Genomic DNA, 20,526 nt, shown 5'->3' on the forward strand with positions numbered 1-20,526 from the left:
TCAATCCTTAAAATAAGCTGGAAAAACAAGAGTGCCTTAAGACTTTTATAACTTTTGTATTATTATTATTATTATTATTATATCCTTGTTAGGATATGTGGCTTGAAAGTATTCTTTGATGTTTTTAACAGTCATACTCAGTACAGTTTCTCTACAGAATCTCCACATCCCCAATATAGTAGCTACAGTATAAATAGTAGTCATTTTTAACCAGATGTATCAAAATTGTAATTTATAGTCATTCCAAACAAATGCAAGCCATTCAACAGACTCCATCACAGAGGACAGGGCCATGTTTTCAATGCCAGACCTACAGAGTAATGCTCACATAAAAGAAAAAAGTTAAAATTCCCCAAGGATAATAAGAAATTAGTAATTTATTTAAATCGGAGACACATGTTTTACAGATTCAAACAATGCTTGGTTGCACAATATTTTCAGTTACTGGAATCATGAATTTATTGGTCACATCAATACATTAGTGTGAATTTACATCAAATTAAAATCTTAAAAACTAAAAGAGGAAGAAGAGGAGTCCGGGTCTAGTTTTCCCTGTCGATGAACTGCAGGTGGATGGGCTCGGCGGGGCAGAGCAGGCCGTGGGTCTTGGCCTTGACGTCAGCGGTGAGAGGAGACATGCCGATGTGGAAGCTTTGAATGAGCTGCACAAGGTGCAAAAACACAGATGTCAGTTAGATTATATGACTCATTGAGCCTCATGCAGGAAGTAACATACAAACAACTGTCCTCTTATTTTGTTAGTACCAACTTATTTCTGGGATTCACAAATGTTTTCTTATTTTTGCTCTTCTTTTATCGAAGGGGAAAATATAAGAATGGTCGAGAGCACTATAGCAAAGATAATTATAATAATTGTCCAATGCAAGGAAATGAAACATAAATTTTAAATTTGAGGAACCTCAAAAATGCATTGATATAATAAAATTAATTATCCTGTCAAGTCAATACTGACACTCTTGAAAATACTTTAACAGTGCATTTATTTCTCTGCTAAAGTTCTTCTTGCAGCCTTTTTATGTTGGCATCTCTCCAATTCTTGGGCATGAGCCAGAATATTTGCAAAAGTGTTAAATATGTGAATAAACAATTATGATCAAGTGGGATTCACCATTCAGCATATCTGGTTAAAACCAGATTGGGATGGTAAAGAACATTTGGTGCATCTGAATTCTTCTCTTCTCTTGATTTTTTGTTTTGTATTGATAGAAAATTAAGAGAAAATATGAGAGAAATTCAGAAGGATGTCAGTGTACGACGCTCAATGTCTATGTGTTCCTTTTAAAGTGTGTTTGATATTAAGACAAATATCCACACTTCCTCTTGTCATTGAGATGGGCAGATTTTAAAATATTCAAGGGTTTTGTCAGGTATTTGATTTTGGAGAATTAGGGAAATCAGAATGCCTTGTATACTATAATGAGTCAAGAATGTCACTTTTACATGAATTGGCTTGATAAAGCGGTGAAATATTGTTTATTTTAATGTTTCAGGTTGCAAACCTTGTCTTTAAAAGCCTGATAAGGAAGGCCAGATGGAAGATATATTTTGGAGTTACTCTGGTGTCTCTAGTGTTTTATCATATGGTAAATGTTTTTGTCATTAATCTGTATTGCAGGGAATAAAAGTGTTAATTAGGTGTCTTGTCCATGCTGCAAAGTTAAATGCCTGATGTAGTGTAATGTTGTGTGAATGTGTGTGTTACTCCCTACCCTGGTGAGGGCTAGATGCATCTCTAACTCTGCTATTCTCTTGCCGATGCAGCTCCTGATGCCGTAGCCAAAGGGAATCGAGCCAAAGTTGTCGACACGATCTGTGGAATCTTTCCGTATCCAGCGATCCGGTCGGAAGTCTAAAGCGTTAGCGAAGTTCTCTTCATCAAAAGATGTGGAGTAGTGACAAAGAGCCAACTGAGTCTGAGGGAGAAAACAAAGAAAAGTTAAGTGGAGTAATGAAAACACCTGGGCTGTTGTACATGCACGTGTTCAAGAGAGAGGAAGAGACAGATGCATGAGTAATGCAGGATCATGTTACAGCTGGTCCCACTGTAATGCTTTTGGCTGACTCCTGTGGTCATGCTGTTTCTGCAGCACATGCACACACTAGAGGACTCACATCTTGTTATGTCTCTATCAGTCTTACCCCTTTGGGGATGAAGTATTCGCCCACCACCAAGTCATCCTGGGTAATCCGTCCGTTGCCAGGGAGAACTGGAAAAAGCCTGCTCCCAGGGAGGGAGGGGTGCACAAAGACTGTTATTCAGCACAACTACCACATTCATCTCTTCACAAGTCTGAAATAACCAGATAACTCACACACACACTGAGCAAGATCACTCACAAATTAAAAAAAGGTACTGGTGTGACCATAGCAAACAAAGTCTTAACTTTAAAAAGGTATGTTAAACTTTGTTGTTGTTGTTAGACAGAAAAGCTTTAATAGTATGAATATATATATATATATATATAGGTCAGTCTTCACCTGAGTGTCTCTTTGACCAGCCCTCTGATGAGAGGCAGGCGGGGGACATCTTCTGCTGTGGCGACTGCTCCGGGTCCCAGAGTCTCTGTCACCTCAGTAAAGATTTGCTGCTGTATGTGAGGATGGCGTGCTAACAGGTAGCTGGCCCATGAGAGAGTGAAGGATGTCTGGGAAAACACACAAAGGGCATTTTTAATAATCTGTTGTTTACATTCCTCTTTGAATGTCAAGTATATTATTATATATATATTTGTTTATTTGCTCTTCAATGAAATCTCTGTGGAGATGTTGCCTTTTTTTTCTTTTTGTTTGCTGTGGTTTTGACTGCACTGGGAGCTGATATAAGAGTTTCTATGATGTTGCGTAAGAGTTAGGAAACAGTGAGGGGCTTTGAGGGAGAGGGGGCTAATTCCACGTGCTGAGCAGACACTCAAGTCCACCAGCTGCACTCTGCTTTTTATTCCTCCTTAAATCTCTCACCCTTCTCATCCACTTTAAGCCAAATTTAATGAGGATATACAGAATTAAAATAAAACCAAATTAACTACAATTTAATGAATTCAATGGAATTTTAAACCAGTTTCACACTGAATTTCTAAAAAAAAAAAAAAAAGATTAGGCCATGGGTGGATTATAAGACAGTGGGCCCCTGGGCACAAACATGTAAAAGGCTCCACCTCTCCTACAAGACACCAATACTAATATTAATATTAATATTAATTAGTCTGCATTAAGTAGTTTTCATCACCAAGTCAGTGTATTGTATTATTATTGCCCATTGTTTCTAAAAGTCAGGTTTTGTGGGGGAAAAGGACAATTCTAAACTGGACAGAGGACTGAAGTTGTTGTAATTTTGTGTTTCCTTGTAGTCACTTTGTGTTGCTTTATTGTCATTTTGTCTGTTTGTGGTAATTCTGTGTCTGTTTTTAGCCATTTTGTTTCTCTTTGTGGTTGTTTGATTGAATGATTTTCTAACAAAAAAAAAATGTTCAGTTACAAAAGCTGTGGTCCAGAGCCCCTCTGACCCCGTGGATTCAATAAGCCTGTCAGTAATCCTTTCATCATTATTGCCTGATAACACTGTAGTTCTCGCTCCACACACACACACACACACACACACACACACACATCTTGTACTTTCCCCCATTGTCATCAGACACACCCTGATCATTTTAATTTCCTCTTTCCTTTATTTTACCTCCCTACCATGTCATTTCTTTTATCTCATCTTCTGTTCTCAACTCTCCCGATTCATCCTTTTTCTGACTCATGTCACTGACATTTAAATTTCAATAGTGTGGGTAGATAAGCAAATGATATGACAATGGGTGTCACCTTTCCTGTGCTCACATCAGATCTCTACTCACTTTACTGTGTGCCTTGTTACCTCGGCCCACATCTTACTTCCTTTTTCCTGGCTTCCTGCCTATCTTCCCATCCAGACTCCTCACTGTTCCACCCAGCATTTCATCCTTGTAGCAGAGTTTAAACAACATCAAACTGAATAAATCCCACAGGTCAGTCCAAGGTCAGGATATCAAACTAACTAATGACCAACAGAGTCTTTGCCCATGTATAATATGCCATCCTTCTCACTGTCCTGTCTCCTACCTCCCTCGTCCCCCGTTCTTCCTCCCCCTCCCTCATCACCCTCACCCATCTTACCAACTAATCAACCTGCTGGGACAGATGCTGGCAACACCTCAAACAAAGCCAGAGGGGAATCATATGACAAAAGCTCATCCAGAAATGTCTCTAAAAGGTTCATGCCTCTCCCCTCGATCCCCCACATCTCTTAATTCTCCAACATCCATCGTATACACAGCTCTCCTGTCCTCCCCTCCTTATGACGCCAGTTCCCCAACCTTTGCCGTTTCATTTCTCCCTCAGCCCTCCCCCTTATTCTCCCCCTGGTCTCACCTCTGCCCAGCCTGTGCTATAACTCTGGCTGTGGCTAACGCGTCCTGACAGCTCTTATGTGTGCTGAGTAAAAGGGAACTGCACCGCGGGGTCAGGTAATGGCTCGGCTCGGCCCGCCCCCCACCAGGACGTGGCCGTTGCAACAAGTTCAACAAAAACACACACACCCTTTTATCCCGTGGCCCCCCAGCCCAGAACAAAACACTCTGCAGCCATAATCATCATTAATCTGACAGCACCCCAAACAAATTAGGCGGTGACTGTGCACATGTGCACACTGTATGGACCCACACACACACACACACACACACACACACACACACACAAAACGAATGTCAAAAAGTTGGAGAATCATTCGTAGTGCATCATGCAAATTAGGCAAGTTTTTTTTTTGTCCCCGAAATATTCTCAGTTTAATTTCAAATATTTGTTTTTGCATATCTTTAATCTTCAGTCTGCTAAATGTTGCTGTGTCTGGTGACTCAGTGGACTAAGGGGCCAATCATGCAAAACACAAACCCAATTAAAAAAAATGTTGGGACTCTGTGTATAATGGGAATAAAGAGACTGCTTTAAATTCAGAATAACTGTATATTTACCAAAACCGAAAGTTTCCCAGTTTGATCATTCCATATCTTGTCTCTGTACTGTATTCAACTGAATGTAGGTCGCAAAAGCATTTGTAAATCACTGCATTCTGTTTATATTTCATTTTCACAGCGTCCCAACTTTTTGGGGATCTGGTTTGTAACATTTTGGGTCCAAATCTGCCCCAGGATCTCTGTTGTACATCACGTCCATGCTGTCTTTTTTGTATTTAATCAGCCAATTAAAAGTTAAGTTTCTCCAAAATAATCATTCTTAAATGACATTAAAACAACAGTCCTAATTATTTGTAAGTGCTACCTAATGAAGTTCTAATGTGGAACACAAAACACAGATGTCTGGTGGAGAAAAGAAAGACAAAAGCCCCGCTGTGCACATCTACCAGACAAAGACCAATGACAAGAAACGTAATCTGAGTGAGAACAAGTTTGTCAGTGGGAAACAGTGTAACCTCCCGATTCACCGCTCTGACCCGACGCTGGCACAGCTACACAGGCACGCTGTGGCGCCAGAAACCCAACCCTGCAACTCAAGACACACACACACACACACACACACACACACACAGATGTAGACACACACACGTGTGACTCCCAGCCCCTCCACCTCTTGCTAGAGCTTCACTCCCTGCACCACTCAATCCTTTAAACACACACACACACACCGTGTCGACCCCGGCCAGCAGCATCTCTGTTAGGTTGGCGTAGATCTCCTCCATGCTCATCTCCTTGGTAATGAGCATGTGTGTGAGCAGCCCCCCCTTCACCTCCTCGCCCCGCTCCAGCTGGGACTTGATCTCTGAGAGCCTCTTATCAACGTGAATACAGCCTGGATCAGACAGAGACGGGAAGGTGGATGAATGGAGAGGGGAGGTGAAGGAGGGTGGTGGAGGAAATGAAAAACAGGAACAGGTTATGTAAGAGAGGGACCCCATACTCCCATGGTACAAAAGTGGAGATTTATATGCAAATCAACATTCCTTTCTACTGATTCCAGGCTATTTATCCAAAAAATACTTAACCTGACCTCAGCTGTACTGTTCCATATATTAAAAGTTATTATTATCTAGCATGTTTACCCACTGAAAACGTTGTAGGATTGTTGATTGAATGATGCAAACTCTATAATTTATATGCCTTTAAAAAGTAACCAACTTCATTGAAAGCCCTTCTGTACACTTTAAAAGCAGAGGAAAGCTTAAAAAAAAGAATTGCACCAATTTAGACATGCGGCATCCTCCTCAATCTGTGAAAAAAGTTGTAGAATGTTTTCTGTAGCTTATAAGAAAAAAACTCCTTATGATGATTTTAGGTTTATATCAGCTTAGAGACGACAAATTCATAACAAATCTTCTGTAGCATCCAGTTTAACAGCATGGACTATAAATAAGGATATCTGCTTCAGTTTCCTTTTTTAATCTGTCTCTTGTAAGTCTTGCAGTACTAAATAGCTGGTAGAGAAAATGACATCACGTACTGAATTTGAAGAGGCCGTCCCAGGAGAGGCAGAACTCCTCCCAGGGTTTGGGGATGACGGGTCGGAGCCACTTGGGGATGGCCCCGGCGTACATGGTGGTCTTGAAGGAGCTGAACATGAGGTGCAGAGCACTGATGTACTCTTGGGTTTCCTGGGGAATCTCGTTTTCCAAACAGCCTAGTCGGGACTCGTATAAAATGGCTGCCACACCTGTGAAGACAAAGGAAGGGAAGAGGGAGACAATGAATGTCTCTGTACAGTTGGTGAGACAAGGATTCTGTTACTGGAATCTAATCTAATAGGAGAGGATTGAATAAATGGTTTGTTTATCATTTTCTCTTTTCTTTCACCTCTTCGAGGGTTCACACAGCTTTATTTGAGGACATTTCAAACACTTTGAGCACTTTCGAGGTATCTCAACCAAAAGATTTCAGACTCTCAAACCTTTATCTTTACATCTAGATTGTTACTATAAATGTGATGGTAAAAAATAAAGTTGACACAAGTAATTCACACCCATAGCAATGAGAGACTTTGTTTACTCTACCAGCTGTTCAGATTGACTTTGATTGCATGTTTTAATGATGATCACTCAATATTTGCTCATTCCAAGAGTAAAAGATCAACAGAGGACTTACAGAGCAAGGCGTATGTTTGAATTCAAGCATCTTCATAACCTTGAAAACAAAAACATTTTAAATTCAAAAATCTGTTTTTGATGAGTTTTCCTGATTCATTGTCAGGGATGCAGAGGGTGCTGTATGCTGTGCAGACTCTAAAGCCCTTTGTGATTTATGATTCTAGAGTTGAACAGTTCAAATGAAACATTTCCCAAACCTGCAGGACTTTGTATGAGTTCTTGCTCTTGCCTAAATGTCTCCTGATCTTCACTACACCAGCCTTGTCAAACCCATCATGCCAACATTGAATTAAGTGACTTTGTGGGATCTTTACAAACCTTCCATGGCGTATTTGAAGAAGAGGTCATTCATGTTGAGGACAGTTGCTCCGTCAGACTCCTGGCTGCGCAGGATGTGAATTCTCTTGATGAGGTCATCGACCACTTGGTTGACATCATCAGAGAAGACCGCCACATCACGGGGACGCATGATGAGCTGCCGGAGCACGCTCCGCATCTTCAGCCAGTCCTCTCCCTCACTGCACAACACGACACAAGGTTGGATTCCTATGCATTTTATCACATTCACAGACATATAAAGCTGTGATATATATGAGATATATATATATATATATATATATATATATATATATATATATATATATATATATATAGATAGATAGATAGATAGATAGATAGATAGATAGATAGATAGATAGATAGATAGATAGATAGAGGAATGATAGCAGTGAAGCTGTTTAAAAACACCAAGTTTTGTGCTGTCCCATCTTCACATATGGAAACTAAAGTGATTTTCCTGTCGATCCCAAAGTCATTAATTTCAGCTAGAAGTTCAAAGATAGAACCGGGACTCACGCTGAGATGAGCCCGGTGGCGCGGCCCCTCATGTCTCTGTACTCCTTCCAGGACTCCATGTTGGCTCTCTGAGGGGCCACGCCCTCGGCCCTCAGCACATCCGCCACCAGGCCACGGTCCGCCACCGACACCACCAGCTGGGGCCCAAAACGGGATTTGAAAATTTTGCCATACTTCCTTCTGTGCTCCATCTGAAAAGAAGCAACAACACAGAAAACATCTAGTAGTTACATTTATTCATTTTGGAGAGAAGCAGGAGAACACACAGGTCTTATTTCACTAAAGTGGACTGACACATACATTAAAAAAATATGAAAATGTAATGTAGTATACCTGCATATTGGCTATTAGGTTAAATCTAGGATTTAGCTCAGGAATGTACATGTATTCTAAATAATACAATAAACATCTTAGATTTGATCTGATTTAATTAGATCAAATAATAATAGAAATGCATAATAATATAGCATGGAAAAGGTGGTGTCTCCCTTAGAACCAGTCTACAACGATGGCCTTTATTTTAATCTTTATTAATCCACTATTTAAAGATAACTTTCTTTATTCGTCTGAATGTGGTGCCACTAAGAGGAGATGTCTACAGTAGATCTCAATCCCTTTGACTAATGCTGCTGCACACACAGCTGCACTAGTGATGCAATTCAACAAAGGAAGAGGGGTGTGAACTGTGAAATGTGACCAACTATCATGAGACAAATTAGTCATAGCATTCTTTTCTCTTGGTTTATTAAAAGCATTCATAAAAGTAATGCAATTTGATCATATCTGTTCTCGTAACAGTTAATGCATGTTTCTACTGCTGGTTCTATTATTTGCATTTCTGCATAGAGCAGCACCTTAACACCTTGTAATTATTTCTTGAATGTATTTGCTTTTTAGAAACCACACATTTAACACTTAAACATGTGTTCTTATCGGACCAGTTGTAGTGATTGCTAGTCAGCTTCTGGGACAATTTATTACCTGAAAGTCACATTTCAAACAGGTTGCAATTATCTGACCCATTGTTATGATTGGCCTTTACTTAAATCTTCATTAACCCACCATCCTTTATTAGTCTGAGTGCTGTGTCAGTAAGAGTGGATGTCTATATTTCAGCTTCTATGATTCATGGTTCTGCTCACACAGCTGCACCAATAGTGATGGAATTCAGCAAAGAAAGAGGGGTGTGTTTATCTGACATTCATGTTTATGTGGAATTTATATCAAGTTTCAACACATGATAGACTCAGTGATTATAAGTAATTACTTGTCCTGATAATGAGTATAATGCCTTAGGTAGGTAACAAAACAGGAGTTTCTTTGTGTGCTATTAAAGTTTTGCCTGTTGTAATTGTTTGTTTGGCTAATTTGAAAATGTCCTTTTTAGCTTTGTTAAGATTTTCTCTAGAGACTGAAAGTGTTTTCTGACAAGATGACCTACTGCATAATGAACTATACACGTCGAGTGTCTAATCTAACTCATTTTAACACTGTTACAAAACCCATACCCTAGAGTGGAGCGCTGACAAGCGGCCAAACTCATGGTGCGCTTTTACGCAACGGTCAGTGCCATTTTACGCATAGGTGGCGAATTTGGCTGGCTCTGAGAACACAGAGGCTCTTTGCTGTCGGTGGGAAATGCAGACAATTTACTTTATGTGTGAGATAAAACACCATGTGAGGAATACACGGACTATGCATAATGGTAATGCATACCATTACCTGAATTTCATGAATTCTGCTGAACCCATCTCTCCAGAAGAACTCGATCAAGTTTGAAAGGGTGCTGGGTCCAGGCATCTCCTTCAGAGTCCTGATTGTGGTTTTAGCGGCTACGTCTGCCGGTGTGATCAGCCCCTCAGACATGGCCTCCCCTCCAGCCTCGCTGGCTGCTGACTTGTGTAAAGCGCGTAAAATGAAGAACAGCTGCTTATTTAGCCGGTCGCCTTGAAAGTTCCTCCAGCATGCTGTGGTAAAATGATTCAGGATTGCCATGTTTCCTGTACGTATCGGTCTCTCCGTGCGCAATATTTAAAAAAACCCGATAAGATCGTTTTTTACAAAAGTTTAAAAGCGGCAGAGTTCACATCTGCAGCTGCATGTTAGTGGTGGTGTTAATCCAATCCTCCCTGTGTGGTAATGTAATGTTAGATGGGATTGTGTTGTGGAGCGCTTTTAAAGAGTTGCTTGTACAACCTCAGAGGTGAAACAGGATTGGATTGGTTCGCTTCAAAAGAAGGGAGGGATAATTATGGTTACGTCTGACTTCTCTTATTTTATGTCTCCTCGATCTGAACACACCGGACTGAAGACAGATTACAGATTAAACTCCAGTGTGTCACTCACAAGTCTGATATTTGATTTGTCTGCTGATTTGCAATGCAGTTAAAAATATGTTTTATTGGTCAGAACAACAAAACGACCACAAACATATTTCTACATTAATAAGTGAAAAGAAAAATCGTTCTATAAGTTTTTTTTCCCTTTCATGATCTGATATATTCACCATTCCGATTTATCATGGTACTATTCAAGTAAAAAATAAATAAATAGAGAGATAGTATGAGCCTGTCTGTCACTTTTACATCATTTTCCTTCAGTCCCACTGAGGCTGATGAATGTATCTGCAGACACAAACAGCTGTTAAAGTTGACTGACAGCTGATCCAGCTGTGATCCGCTGCAGACGTCATTAGGAACCAAGATGTGTTCACGTGACGCTCCGGAGGACAGGAGGTCTCAGGAGAGGCGCATTGGACATGTAACAGTTTAAACTAGTATAATAGTTTACCTTTAAAACTTTCCCTCTCTCCTCGCCTGATTTCCTTGCATCTCTCCATAAATCCCCCGGTGGGCGGGGCTAAGTGAGGAAACGTGATGCAATTAAGCAACATGGGATGCACTCTGTGTGTTTGGGTGTGGGCGTGTCCTCCTCAGAGCTTTGAGTGCATGCTCTGAATGGGAGACTAGTGCCAAAACAGTTACATCACACCAATCAATCAGCCTGTGTGCACGCGCACTCCCACCTCCAGCAAACACACACATCAACGTCACGTAAAGGACAAATTGCATGTTTACATTGGTCATATAACGAAGGGAAATCCCTCCCACAGAGAAGCTCATGTAAGCATGTGCACATCCATATTCAGAGAGGTAATTTAACAAATCACCTCCAGTAAGTGCTCACTGGTTCGTTAATGTTCTGTTAAGTTATATGTTAAGACATGTTGATAGACTGTATACAGTCTGTGGAGACATATTACAAAGAAAAGCTCTCCAAGTCTGGAGCTCATAGAGGCACTAGGTGAATAAATTTAACTTTTCTCTTAAACATTTACAAAGATGAAAAATAAACAAAACACTTTTGATATTTATCTTCTTGAATTAACAGATACACGTGGGGACCCTAAAAACATAACTGCTTTTGAATTTATGACTTGTATCACCTTTGTGAGAAATTAAAACACTGAGCCAAAACAGCATTTACTGTTTTTTTGTTTGTCTTCCAATCACAAGTTTCCCACAAAGCAAGCATCAATTATTAAGCTCTGAACCAGCACACTCATGTGTTTATCATTGTAATGATTGTATTGCAGTGTCTCTCTCTCACTCACTGACATGTGAATTCAAATTTGCATTACTATGTTTTGCTCCTTGTGAGCCTCCAGAGGACACAAAGCAGGGATTAGTGCCCAGGCAGTAGCCGGGGCCCTTCAGGGGGTCACTGTGCCCCGTGCTAAAGAGAAGGGTGGCTGGGCAGAGGTGGGTCTTTTCCCACACTCACCATGTTGGCAGCTTGCACACGGCACCAAGCTGGATGTTGTGTTTGGAATGTCTTCAAGTCATCAACAGGCGGAGGAAGTAGACCCCCACCCTCAGCCTTCTCTACCACTGTCTTTCACTCAGGCCAAGTCCTCATACAGCTCAGAGTCCCCTCTTCTGTCCTCAAGACTAAAGTCCTGCAGCTGCACTCTTTAATCAGGCAAACTAAATAATTGGTGTTCTGTGATTTGTAGCCACTGTCTCTGTAGTTCTTCATGTTTCTATTTTCTATAGTTTTACTAATTGAATTTGAATGATGTCATGTTGCATGTTGTCATTTCAGACTCTGACTCTTTTACTGATGTAAACAGGTTTTCATTTATTTAGAAGAATTTCTTTTACAAAATATATTTAGCAACATTTTAAACAAGGAAACTCCAGAAAAAAACAAGAGTGAAAACCATTATCAAGAACAGGTTGATGCCCACTGATTATGTTCATTTATTGTGTTTGACAGTAGTCAGTAAAGCACACTAACAGTAGTTAAGACCATGTAGGGCTACAGCTCTGAACCAGTCCACCCTCTTCCTACACAGACATTGGTGGATGAATTATACTGCAGAAGGCAAGTTAAAGCCTTTATCAAGCATTGTTGATGAAGCTGTTTTTAAAAGCATCGCCTGTTTCTGGTTCAGACGGGCAATGATTGGCTAGCTGTATAACTGCAACACAACAGAGAAATTAAACAATGATACAGCTGACAGACAGTTGAATAATACTGCATATGTGTTTGTATGAAGGAGCTGAAGTTGAGACTTTAAAACGTATCACAGAGTCGTCTAGCCCTGCAGGAAACATTCGCTGCTATCTTAACAAAACGTCACCAACAGCTACCAGGAGGAAGCACTGCTCGCTATATCTTCATTATCTTCATTATCTTCATTATCTTAAGATCATGTTCAGGTTCAGCTCATCTCCAGTCATGCTCTGTTTCTCAGACCATCTGGACCTGCTGCTGGTGCTCTGGTACTCAGTCTCAGTATACTGTTGTTGAGTGTCAGGGTTTGGGTCAGTGCATCTACTTCCTAAAGCGCTTGAACAGCGGATGCACACTTTTGCCTAATAAGGAGGATTTGCTGCCTCGATTATATTCCATGTAGACGGTGTCATCTGCGCCGGACATGGAGCTCATGGTGCCCGGCCGTCTGGTGAACTGATGAGGAAGCAAGGAGAGAAGAGAGAGGAAACAAGTGAGAATACTGTAATATACAACAGCAAAGGCAGCTACGGGTTCATGTTCCTGAGTCCATCACACGGTTCGGTTCTGACCCACTTGACTGACAGTTTTAGTTCTTGTACTTTTAGTTTCCCACAGTGGACAGCATCCTGTTAGTATAGACAGAATCCTCAGCTTGTTGTAATAGCCACGCTGCATCAAACTGCTGTAAAAATCATCTTCATCTGCACCAGGGACAAGGAAAGTCTCCGCCTTGTCAACTGACCAGGTTGGATTTTGCATGCTGACATTTACTTAAAATGCAAATAAAGTAAATTAAAAAAACTGTGGTTGTTGTTGGTGGTAGCTTGGAGTGTTGTGTTAATAATCCTCTCTTACTAATCAGTGGTCTGTCAGTGTGTTTTAACTCCACTTTATAGTATCGCCTCAGCTCTATTGGAACCTTGACGAGGTGGTCCAAAAAAGTCCACAACTTTTGTTAAGGGAAAAACAAAAAAGTGGCAAAGTGTCGTGAAACTTCTCACCTGTGTTCGTCCGCCCACCTCCCCCGCCACCACCTCCTCCTCAGCATCCACGTCTGATGCAGCCAGGACCTTCTGGAGGAGCTGCTGTTGCTCTTCTCTTGAGGAGAACATCAAGTCTTCCTCCTCCATACCTGCCAACTTAGTGATCACCTATGAAAGAAGAGGAACATGACAAACAGAAATGGTATTTGTAAATGGAACAAGCATGAGCTGTTACATAAATCTCGTCAAGTCAAGTCAATATTAGAGCCTTAGACCACAGGAATCAAGTAAGTACAGAACTTTAAGAGCCATCTGTAATCGTAACAGGATTGCTATATGCTAACGAAGAGAAGAGTAGAAGGTTTTTAATTTTTTACATTTTTTTTATAGATAGGTGACCGTGAAGAAGATGTACAGTTCATCACTTAACACTACAAAAGTCCAGCCAGACTGGAGCTGATGAAATCAAACACTTTTGAAAACATCATATCAGACTCTTACTAGTCTTGGGGCAAGTATATAGATAATAGAAACTGAATAAAGAAAATATAGATGTAAAAACTCTTTTCAAAAATGAATATAACACTTTAAGCACTTAATTTCTGTGTCTGGTGTGACCTAGACTCAGTGGAATTATTCCAAACCCTGAGAACAAACTTAATACACCCACAGTTTAAAAAAAACAGCATCAATGAAGGAAAAAGGTAACGCCCTGCCCACTTACTCAATGTTAAAAAAGTTGAATAATGACAACAATTTGTTCTTATCTACCTCTTCATCAAGTTCAGAAGGTTTTCTTCAGATTTCTGAGCTGACAAAGATCCAAGTATGATCCATTATTAAACTTCTACAGTATGGGCTAAGTGCAAGAGTTTGCGACATGGAGTAAGCATCCTGGAGTTACTTTTTTCTTCATTGAAGCAAACCTATATGGGCCACGAGGTCCATGACAGAAATGTACAATCTGCTGAATGAACAAGGTCAAATGTGTGGTGCAAGTCTGGAGGGAGACAAGAATAAGGTGAAACTGTGTGTAGACAGTAAGAGCTGTAGGGGTGAACAGACCTTAAAGCTGTAGCCCTGGTCCACCAGGAACCTCTGCCTCTTGGTGGAGTAAGCCATCTCCTGGGTGTCCTGAGACACCAGAGAGTAGAAGTACGCGTTGTATTCCTCTGCAACCATCCCTAAAGAAGCCACAGGTCATGAGTGAAGAACTGTTTTAGTTCAGGAGTAGCAGCAGACAAACAGCTACGTCAGCATCATGTGACATTTTGCACACAAACTGACCTTTCTTGGCTCGTAGGACTCTGCCGAGCCTCTGGGCCTCCTGTCTGCGTGATCCACCGTGAGAGGAGATCTGGATCAGAACATTGGCTTCTGGCAAGTCAAATGATGTGTCTCCAACCTGTTTGGTTCAAGGAACTGAGTTTAAACTATGGAATATGCACCAGTTTCATTACTGGAGTTTCAATCTAATCTAATTGTTTGCATCCCACAATGAGGGCAACAGTAATGCACAGAGGAGGCAACCTGTCAGTTAGTAGTCTAGAAACACTGGTGTGACTCCCACTGGCCACAAGGGGGCAGACTGTGGCTGAATGGAGTAATTATGACATACAGTAAAACAATAATAGTTTGATTGGTTGACCTTGGAGATGAAGATGGTGTTGATCTTGGGGTTGTGTTTGAAGTTCTGTAAAATCTGCATTCTCTCTCCCTGAGAGGTTGGACCGTAGATGTAAGGCCTGGAGAGGGAAAACAGAGCAAAGTTTAAAAAAACCATCAAGATGTCTTATCTGGACGGAAATGAAGTTAAATATTAACAATGCTGCTCTTGGTGCAAACGTACTTGTTGAGGCGGATGGCGTATTCCTTCAAGGCAAACACGTTGTCAGCAAAGACGATGATCTTGTCGTTGCGGCGCTCGTGGAAGTGAATGAGGAACTGGCAAGCACGGAACTTGTTGGGGTTCATCGTATAAAACAGGATGCGCTTCTTTGTCTTGATGGCCACGTACTCTCTGTAGAACTCTGGAGACATGGGGCACCACACCTGCAGACAGACAGCTTATCAATGTGGAACAGGCTCACTCATTAAGATACACATATTAAGATTTATATAACTATGATGTAATGCTTTGAGATATCTTTATTAAAAACATATTACTTATTAGGTGGCTACATCTCTCTACAATAGTCCTAATCTAGACATGTGAGAAAACAAATAATGATATCAACATTTTAAACATAAGCTGTCTGACTTCAACGACACAAGGCAGCTCAACATCTTTTACTAAAGGTGAATTTGTAAATTGCCACTCTGAGCAGCACAAACTGGAACATTCACAAACTGGAAGCTTTGGCTCGGGCACAGTAAATGTGTGACAAACTGTTTTTCTTATTTTCATGGGCATATTGTTATAGCCTATATTATGTCTCATTATAATCATCTCTTAACACTGTTATTCTCTTGAATGACCTTTTACACAAGAGGCTCTTCAACCTGTATCATATGTGTAGATATATTTTTCATCCATTTTAACAAAGCCTTTTATTAATTTGTATAAAATTAAAATGCTTTGTTCCTGCAAAAAACATCACTTTGATTTTAGTGTAGAGTGACATGTTGGATTTACAGAAGCACCTAAAGTCTCCACAGTGAAGAGTGCTAATGACCAAAAACTACTTCTAAATATGACGTGATTCTCTCTATGTCACTTTTAGTTTCTGGTACAACACTCACCTCTGCACACTGGACTTTGGCAATGTAGCCATTGTTCTGCAGCTCCATCCAGTTGGCCTCAAACAGTTTCGGCCCAATCAGGAAGTTCAGGTCCACGATCTTGTCGTCCTCCCTGACCAGCGTGGCAGTCAGCCCCATCTTACAATGAGCCTGGACGATAGTCAGGACACGCCGGAACATCTTGGCTACAGAGAAACACAGACTAGTGATGTCACCATGAGCCTTCTTCATGTGTCTGGATCTCTCTCTACCACAGCATGGCTTCATAATGTCTCATTGGAAGGTAATAAAGCTCACCAGGGATCGTGTGCACCTCGTCCAGGATGATGAGGCCCCACTCCTGGCTCCGCATCCACTCCATCACCCTCTCTGCCTCCCAGGAGCGCTTGGTGGTGTGCCCCAGCATGGAGTAGGTGCTGATGGCCACGGAGCAGCCGATGGGCTTGTCTTTGGCGTCGGAGGTGAAGCGACAGATCTGAGAGTCATCGATAGTGGACCACATCTTGAACTGAGCTTTCCACTGCTCCACGGACACCGAGGAGTTCCCCAGCACCAGGCAGCGCTTACGCACCGTGCAGGCTGCCGTCACACCCACCAGAGACTTACCGGCTCCTGGACAGCAAAGGAGATAAAATATTAAAGAAACAAGCTTTTCCCCTACAACATTTATGCTACAAAAATATTTCTAAGTAACAGTTTGGGTGGCGGATGCACTGTAACATTAAGAGAAAAGAAAAGTTAATACGGGTGAAGCAAACATTTTATATCATACATTCGAGTTCTATCATCTTATCATTTCAACATTGTGTTTTTATAGTAATAAAATGCTTTCTGCTTCGTCCTGCAGCAGTAAAGCAGCGGTCTCACCACAGGGCAGCACGATGACCCCGGAGCGAGCGCGTCCATTCCCAAACATCTTGCGCAGACTCTTCTCCTGGTAGGGTCGCAGCACGGCGGTGGGCTTCAGGTCTATGTTGATGTCTGGGTTGACGGTATCATTGCGGAAGTCGTACTCTGCTAGTAGAGGGTACTCCAGCTGGATGCAGCGCTTCTGCAGCTCTTCAATCATCTCCTACAACAGATCACAGCACAGCATAAAAAATGTTAATTTAGCAGTCATGTTAAATGTGTAGAAGTGAAATAAAATAAATGTGATCTGTACCTGGCGAATCTCAAAAGACACAGTCTGGGTCTCTTCCTCCTCATCCTCTTCTTTGTCCATCTGCTCGTAGTAGCTGAAGATGTCCTCAGGGACCGGCTGGCTGGAGGCCGGGCCCTCGCTGGGCTGCTGGGAGGTGGAGGCTCCACCCTTCTCCTCTATAGACTTAGCAATCTGTCAGAAGGAACAACAAGGTTAGCTAGCTGGTTAGTTATAATGAGGTCAACAGGTACAACTTCTGTCAGAATTGAAATGATTTGTGGATGGTAAACACAAACATGTATTATGTTTACATTTATATCAGTAATAAATGAGTGTATAGGTGTGTGTGTGTTGGATGCTTACCGCTGACTTGCTGTGGATGACTTCAGTGATCAGCTCCGTGTCGGCTCCATCTGCGGTACGGAGACGACACTCCCGGATCACGTTGTCCTGCAGGAGGCGCTGGATCACATCCGGGAACGCACTCTCAACAAAATACCTGTTAGACAGTCAGATGATAGTTAAGAGGAACCCTGTGATGTGATTAATGGTGTGACGACAGACAGCTTGTTTAAAAGCAGCTCACCTGTTGTGTTTGAGCACCAGCTTGACTTTGCCGTAGCTCACGGTGCAGAGCTGAGAGGGAGAGACACCATGCAGAGATTAAAGAACATTTTGCGCACATTGTATTGAAAATAGTACATTTGGCATTTTCCCTCAAAAAAACAGGCGCTCTCTTTCTGACCTTAATGAACTGCACGATTCCATCTGGTACAGACGTCTTGCTGAGTTTCTGCAGATACTCCACAATATCAGAGGTCTGCAGGCCCACACTGACCGCTGCGTACAGGGAGTAGGCCGTCAGCTTGTACTCATGGATGTGGTTCGGCCTGCACACTGGCTCTGCAATGGCCACCAGGAAGTCCTGGGCGTACTTGTACACTGGTGAGAAGGCTTCCAGGAAGATGTGTCCATCTGGAGCCTGGAGGACAGACGGATAAAAAAGAGGAAATCAAAAATCAGAAACACACATTTTTAAGTGCCTGGAGAAAAGAAATCAACCATCCAAACATGTCTTACCACCCAGAGGGGCCGTGAGGAGTGGTCATTCTTCAGCAGCATCTGAGAACGGTAGTCTTTGGCACCATACTCGTCCAGCTTTGTTCCGGATTCATCCACCTGTTTTCCTGCAGCAGCAGGAATCGCCTCCTGAGAGTCGTTGCCCACCACCTCGTCTTCATCTTCTTCTTCCTCGTAGAAACGCTTTTTGGACTTCTTGTCTGCAAGGAGATAGAATTTAGAGTTAGAAAACATTTTCAATAATAGAGATGGACAAATAAACTGAAATATATCAAAGTACATTCCCTTGGTTTAGAATTTTAATACATAATACACATTAATAAACTATATGGCATTAAACCCCCCAGTTAACCATTAATCTGTCCCTGTATATTTGAGTGTTAAATGACTCAATAAGTCATATAACGTTAAGAACTAACACTAGTTTGTGACCAATTCTCGCGTTTTGTGATATTATTTTAGGCTGTGTGTTAGCTAGTTGTTCACAGTTAGACAGACATCAGTTCACATGAACCCAGAAGAACACAGAGCCAGTTATCCTTAAAGGAGAATTATGGGGACATACTACAGACCAAGTGAACCACATAGAACACATTTATGATTTTTTTTTTAAATACTACCCCTAAATGTCAAAGATCTGCAATGTGACATATACAATACATCGCAATTATGGTATTTATGTTTATGATATTTCTTATTTTAAAATTAAAAAAACTAGACACAATTTCTGCCTACAGAGACACAAATCTGCCTTTTTCTTTGCATCTCATTTATCAAACATTTATCAAAATTGTGACATTAATAGTGCTATTTAACAACAAATTATTATTGCTTTCGTCTTTTTTGTTTGCATCTCCATAACATGTATCAAAATTGTGACTGGTCAGAACAAGTTAAATGCAATCCAAATCAAATCAAACTTTATTTATATAGCGCTTTTCATACATAAAAATGCAACACAAAGTGCTTTACAAAAAATAAGAATAAAAACAGACAATAAAAATGCCTCCCCTCCCTCCCCCACATACACATCTGTAAGTATACATACACAAACATGCACACACACACACACTCAGACTCACACACAGCACATATTGATTTACAAGACACCCTATTAACGGATTAGAATGTTAAATGGGTTTAAACTTAGCCTCGTAACAAAAAATAAGCTTTTTGAGACACATTTAGGAGAAGTCACTTCCTGTCAAAGCAACAACTGCTACTTTTTACAAGACTAGAGGAATCAAATGAGGCGGTCAAAGACAACACCTGTACAGGTTAATACACCTGTACAGGTTAGTACACATGTACTGTTAGTACACCTGTACAGGTTAGTACACCTGTACAGGTTAGTACATATGTACTGTTAGTATACATGTACAGGTTAGTACACATGTACTGTTAGTACACCTGTACAGGTTAGTACACCTGTACAGGTTAGTACATATGTACTGTTAGTATACATGTACAGGTTAGTACACATGTACTGTTAGTACACATGTACTGTTAGTATACATGTACAGGTTAGTACACCTGTACTGTTAGTATACATGTACAGGTTAGTACACATGTACTGTTAGTACACCTGTACAGGTTAGTACACCTGTACTGTTAGTATACATGTACTGGTTAGTACACCTGTACTGTTAGTACACCTGTACTGTTAGTACACCTGTACTGTTAGTGAGCAGCACAACAGGAACATGTGAGTTTCCCTAAACAACATCTCCATCTTTCAGCTAGCCGCGGGTACCGTTGGCTAACGGCTAACGTTAGCTAACAACAGGAGCCTGAGGAACTTACCCCGATCACCTTTATCCTTTTTACCCATCCTACTAATTGGAATGTTGGCGATTTCTTTCAAAACATGGCAGACAAATCTTCACAGTCTGTCTGATGTGCTGCTGGAGGTCCACTAAGATGGACTGCCCTGTCTAACAGTTACTACGCCACACTGCCGGCGTAAAGCCCGCTGAAATAATGGAGATACAACACTTCCGGTCACGGCCTTCAAAATAAAATATTTTGGCAAGCACTAAAATTAGTCATAAAATTATCGTCAT

At 41.2% G+C, this 20,526-nt stretch overlaps 2 protein-coding genes across 3 annotated transcripts; both read right to left on the reverse strand.

Moving 5' to 3' along the window:
- Positions 1 to 359: 359 nt before the first annotated feature.
- On the reverse strand, positions 360 to 10,731 carry LOC131988205 (cytochrome P450 27C1). Of its 2 annotated transcripts, none has more exons than XM_059353291.1 (9): positions 9,719 to 10,731; positions 8,077 to 8,187; positions 7,460 to 7,544; positions 6,502 to 6,711; positions 5,690 to 5,853; positions 2,500 to 2,666; positions 2,161 to 2,239; positions 1,731 to 1,934; positions 360 to 662 (listed from the first exon to the last, which is right to left on the reverse strand). In XM_059353291.1, the coding sequence occupies exons 1-9, from the start codon at positions 9,989 to 9,991 to the stop codon at positions 543 to 545; spliced, it is 1,413 nt and encodes a 470-aa protein (XP_059209274.1). In that variant the 5' UTR covers positions 9,992 to 10,731; the 3' UTR covers positions 360 to 542. The 2 variants fall into 2 exon arrangements, with proteins under 2 accessions (XP_059209274.1, XP_059209265.1); XM_059353282.1 differs by having other exon boundaries at positions 7,460 to 7,659; positions 7,997 to 8,187.
- Positions 10,732 to 12,116: 1,385 nt separating this feature from the next.
- Positions 12,117 to 20,410, reverse strand: ercc3 (excision repair cross-complementation group 3). Its single transcript, XM_059351966.1, has 15 exons — positions 20,267 to 20,410; positions 18,464 to 18,663; positions 18,129 to 18,365; positions 17,970 to 18,019; positions 17,747 to 17,882; positions 17,405 to 17,575; positions 17,110 to 17,314; positions 16,540 to 16,854; positions 16,243 to 16,427; positions 15,350 to 15,552; positions 15,149 to 15,245; positions 14,788 to 14,905; positions 14,566 to 14,684; positions 13,519 to 13,668; positions 12,117 to 12,970 (listed from the first exon to the last, which is right to left on the reverse strand). The coding sequence occupies exons 1-15, from the start codon at positions 20,292 to 20,294 to the stop codon at positions 12,836 to 12,838; spliced, it is 2,349 nt and encodes a 782-aa protein (XP_059207949.1). The 5' UTR covers positions 20,295 to 20,410; the 3' UTR covers positions 12,117 to 12,835.
- Positions 20,411 to 20,526: the final 116 nt, after the last annotated feature.

This window comes from Centropristis striata, chromosome 2 (assembly GCF_030273125.1).
Source record: "Centropristis striata isolate RG_2023a ecotype Rhode Island chromosome 2, C.striata_1.0, whole genome shotgun sequence".
NCBI lineage: Eukaryota > Metazoa > Chordata > Actinopteri > Perciformes > Serranidae > Centropristis > Centropristis striata.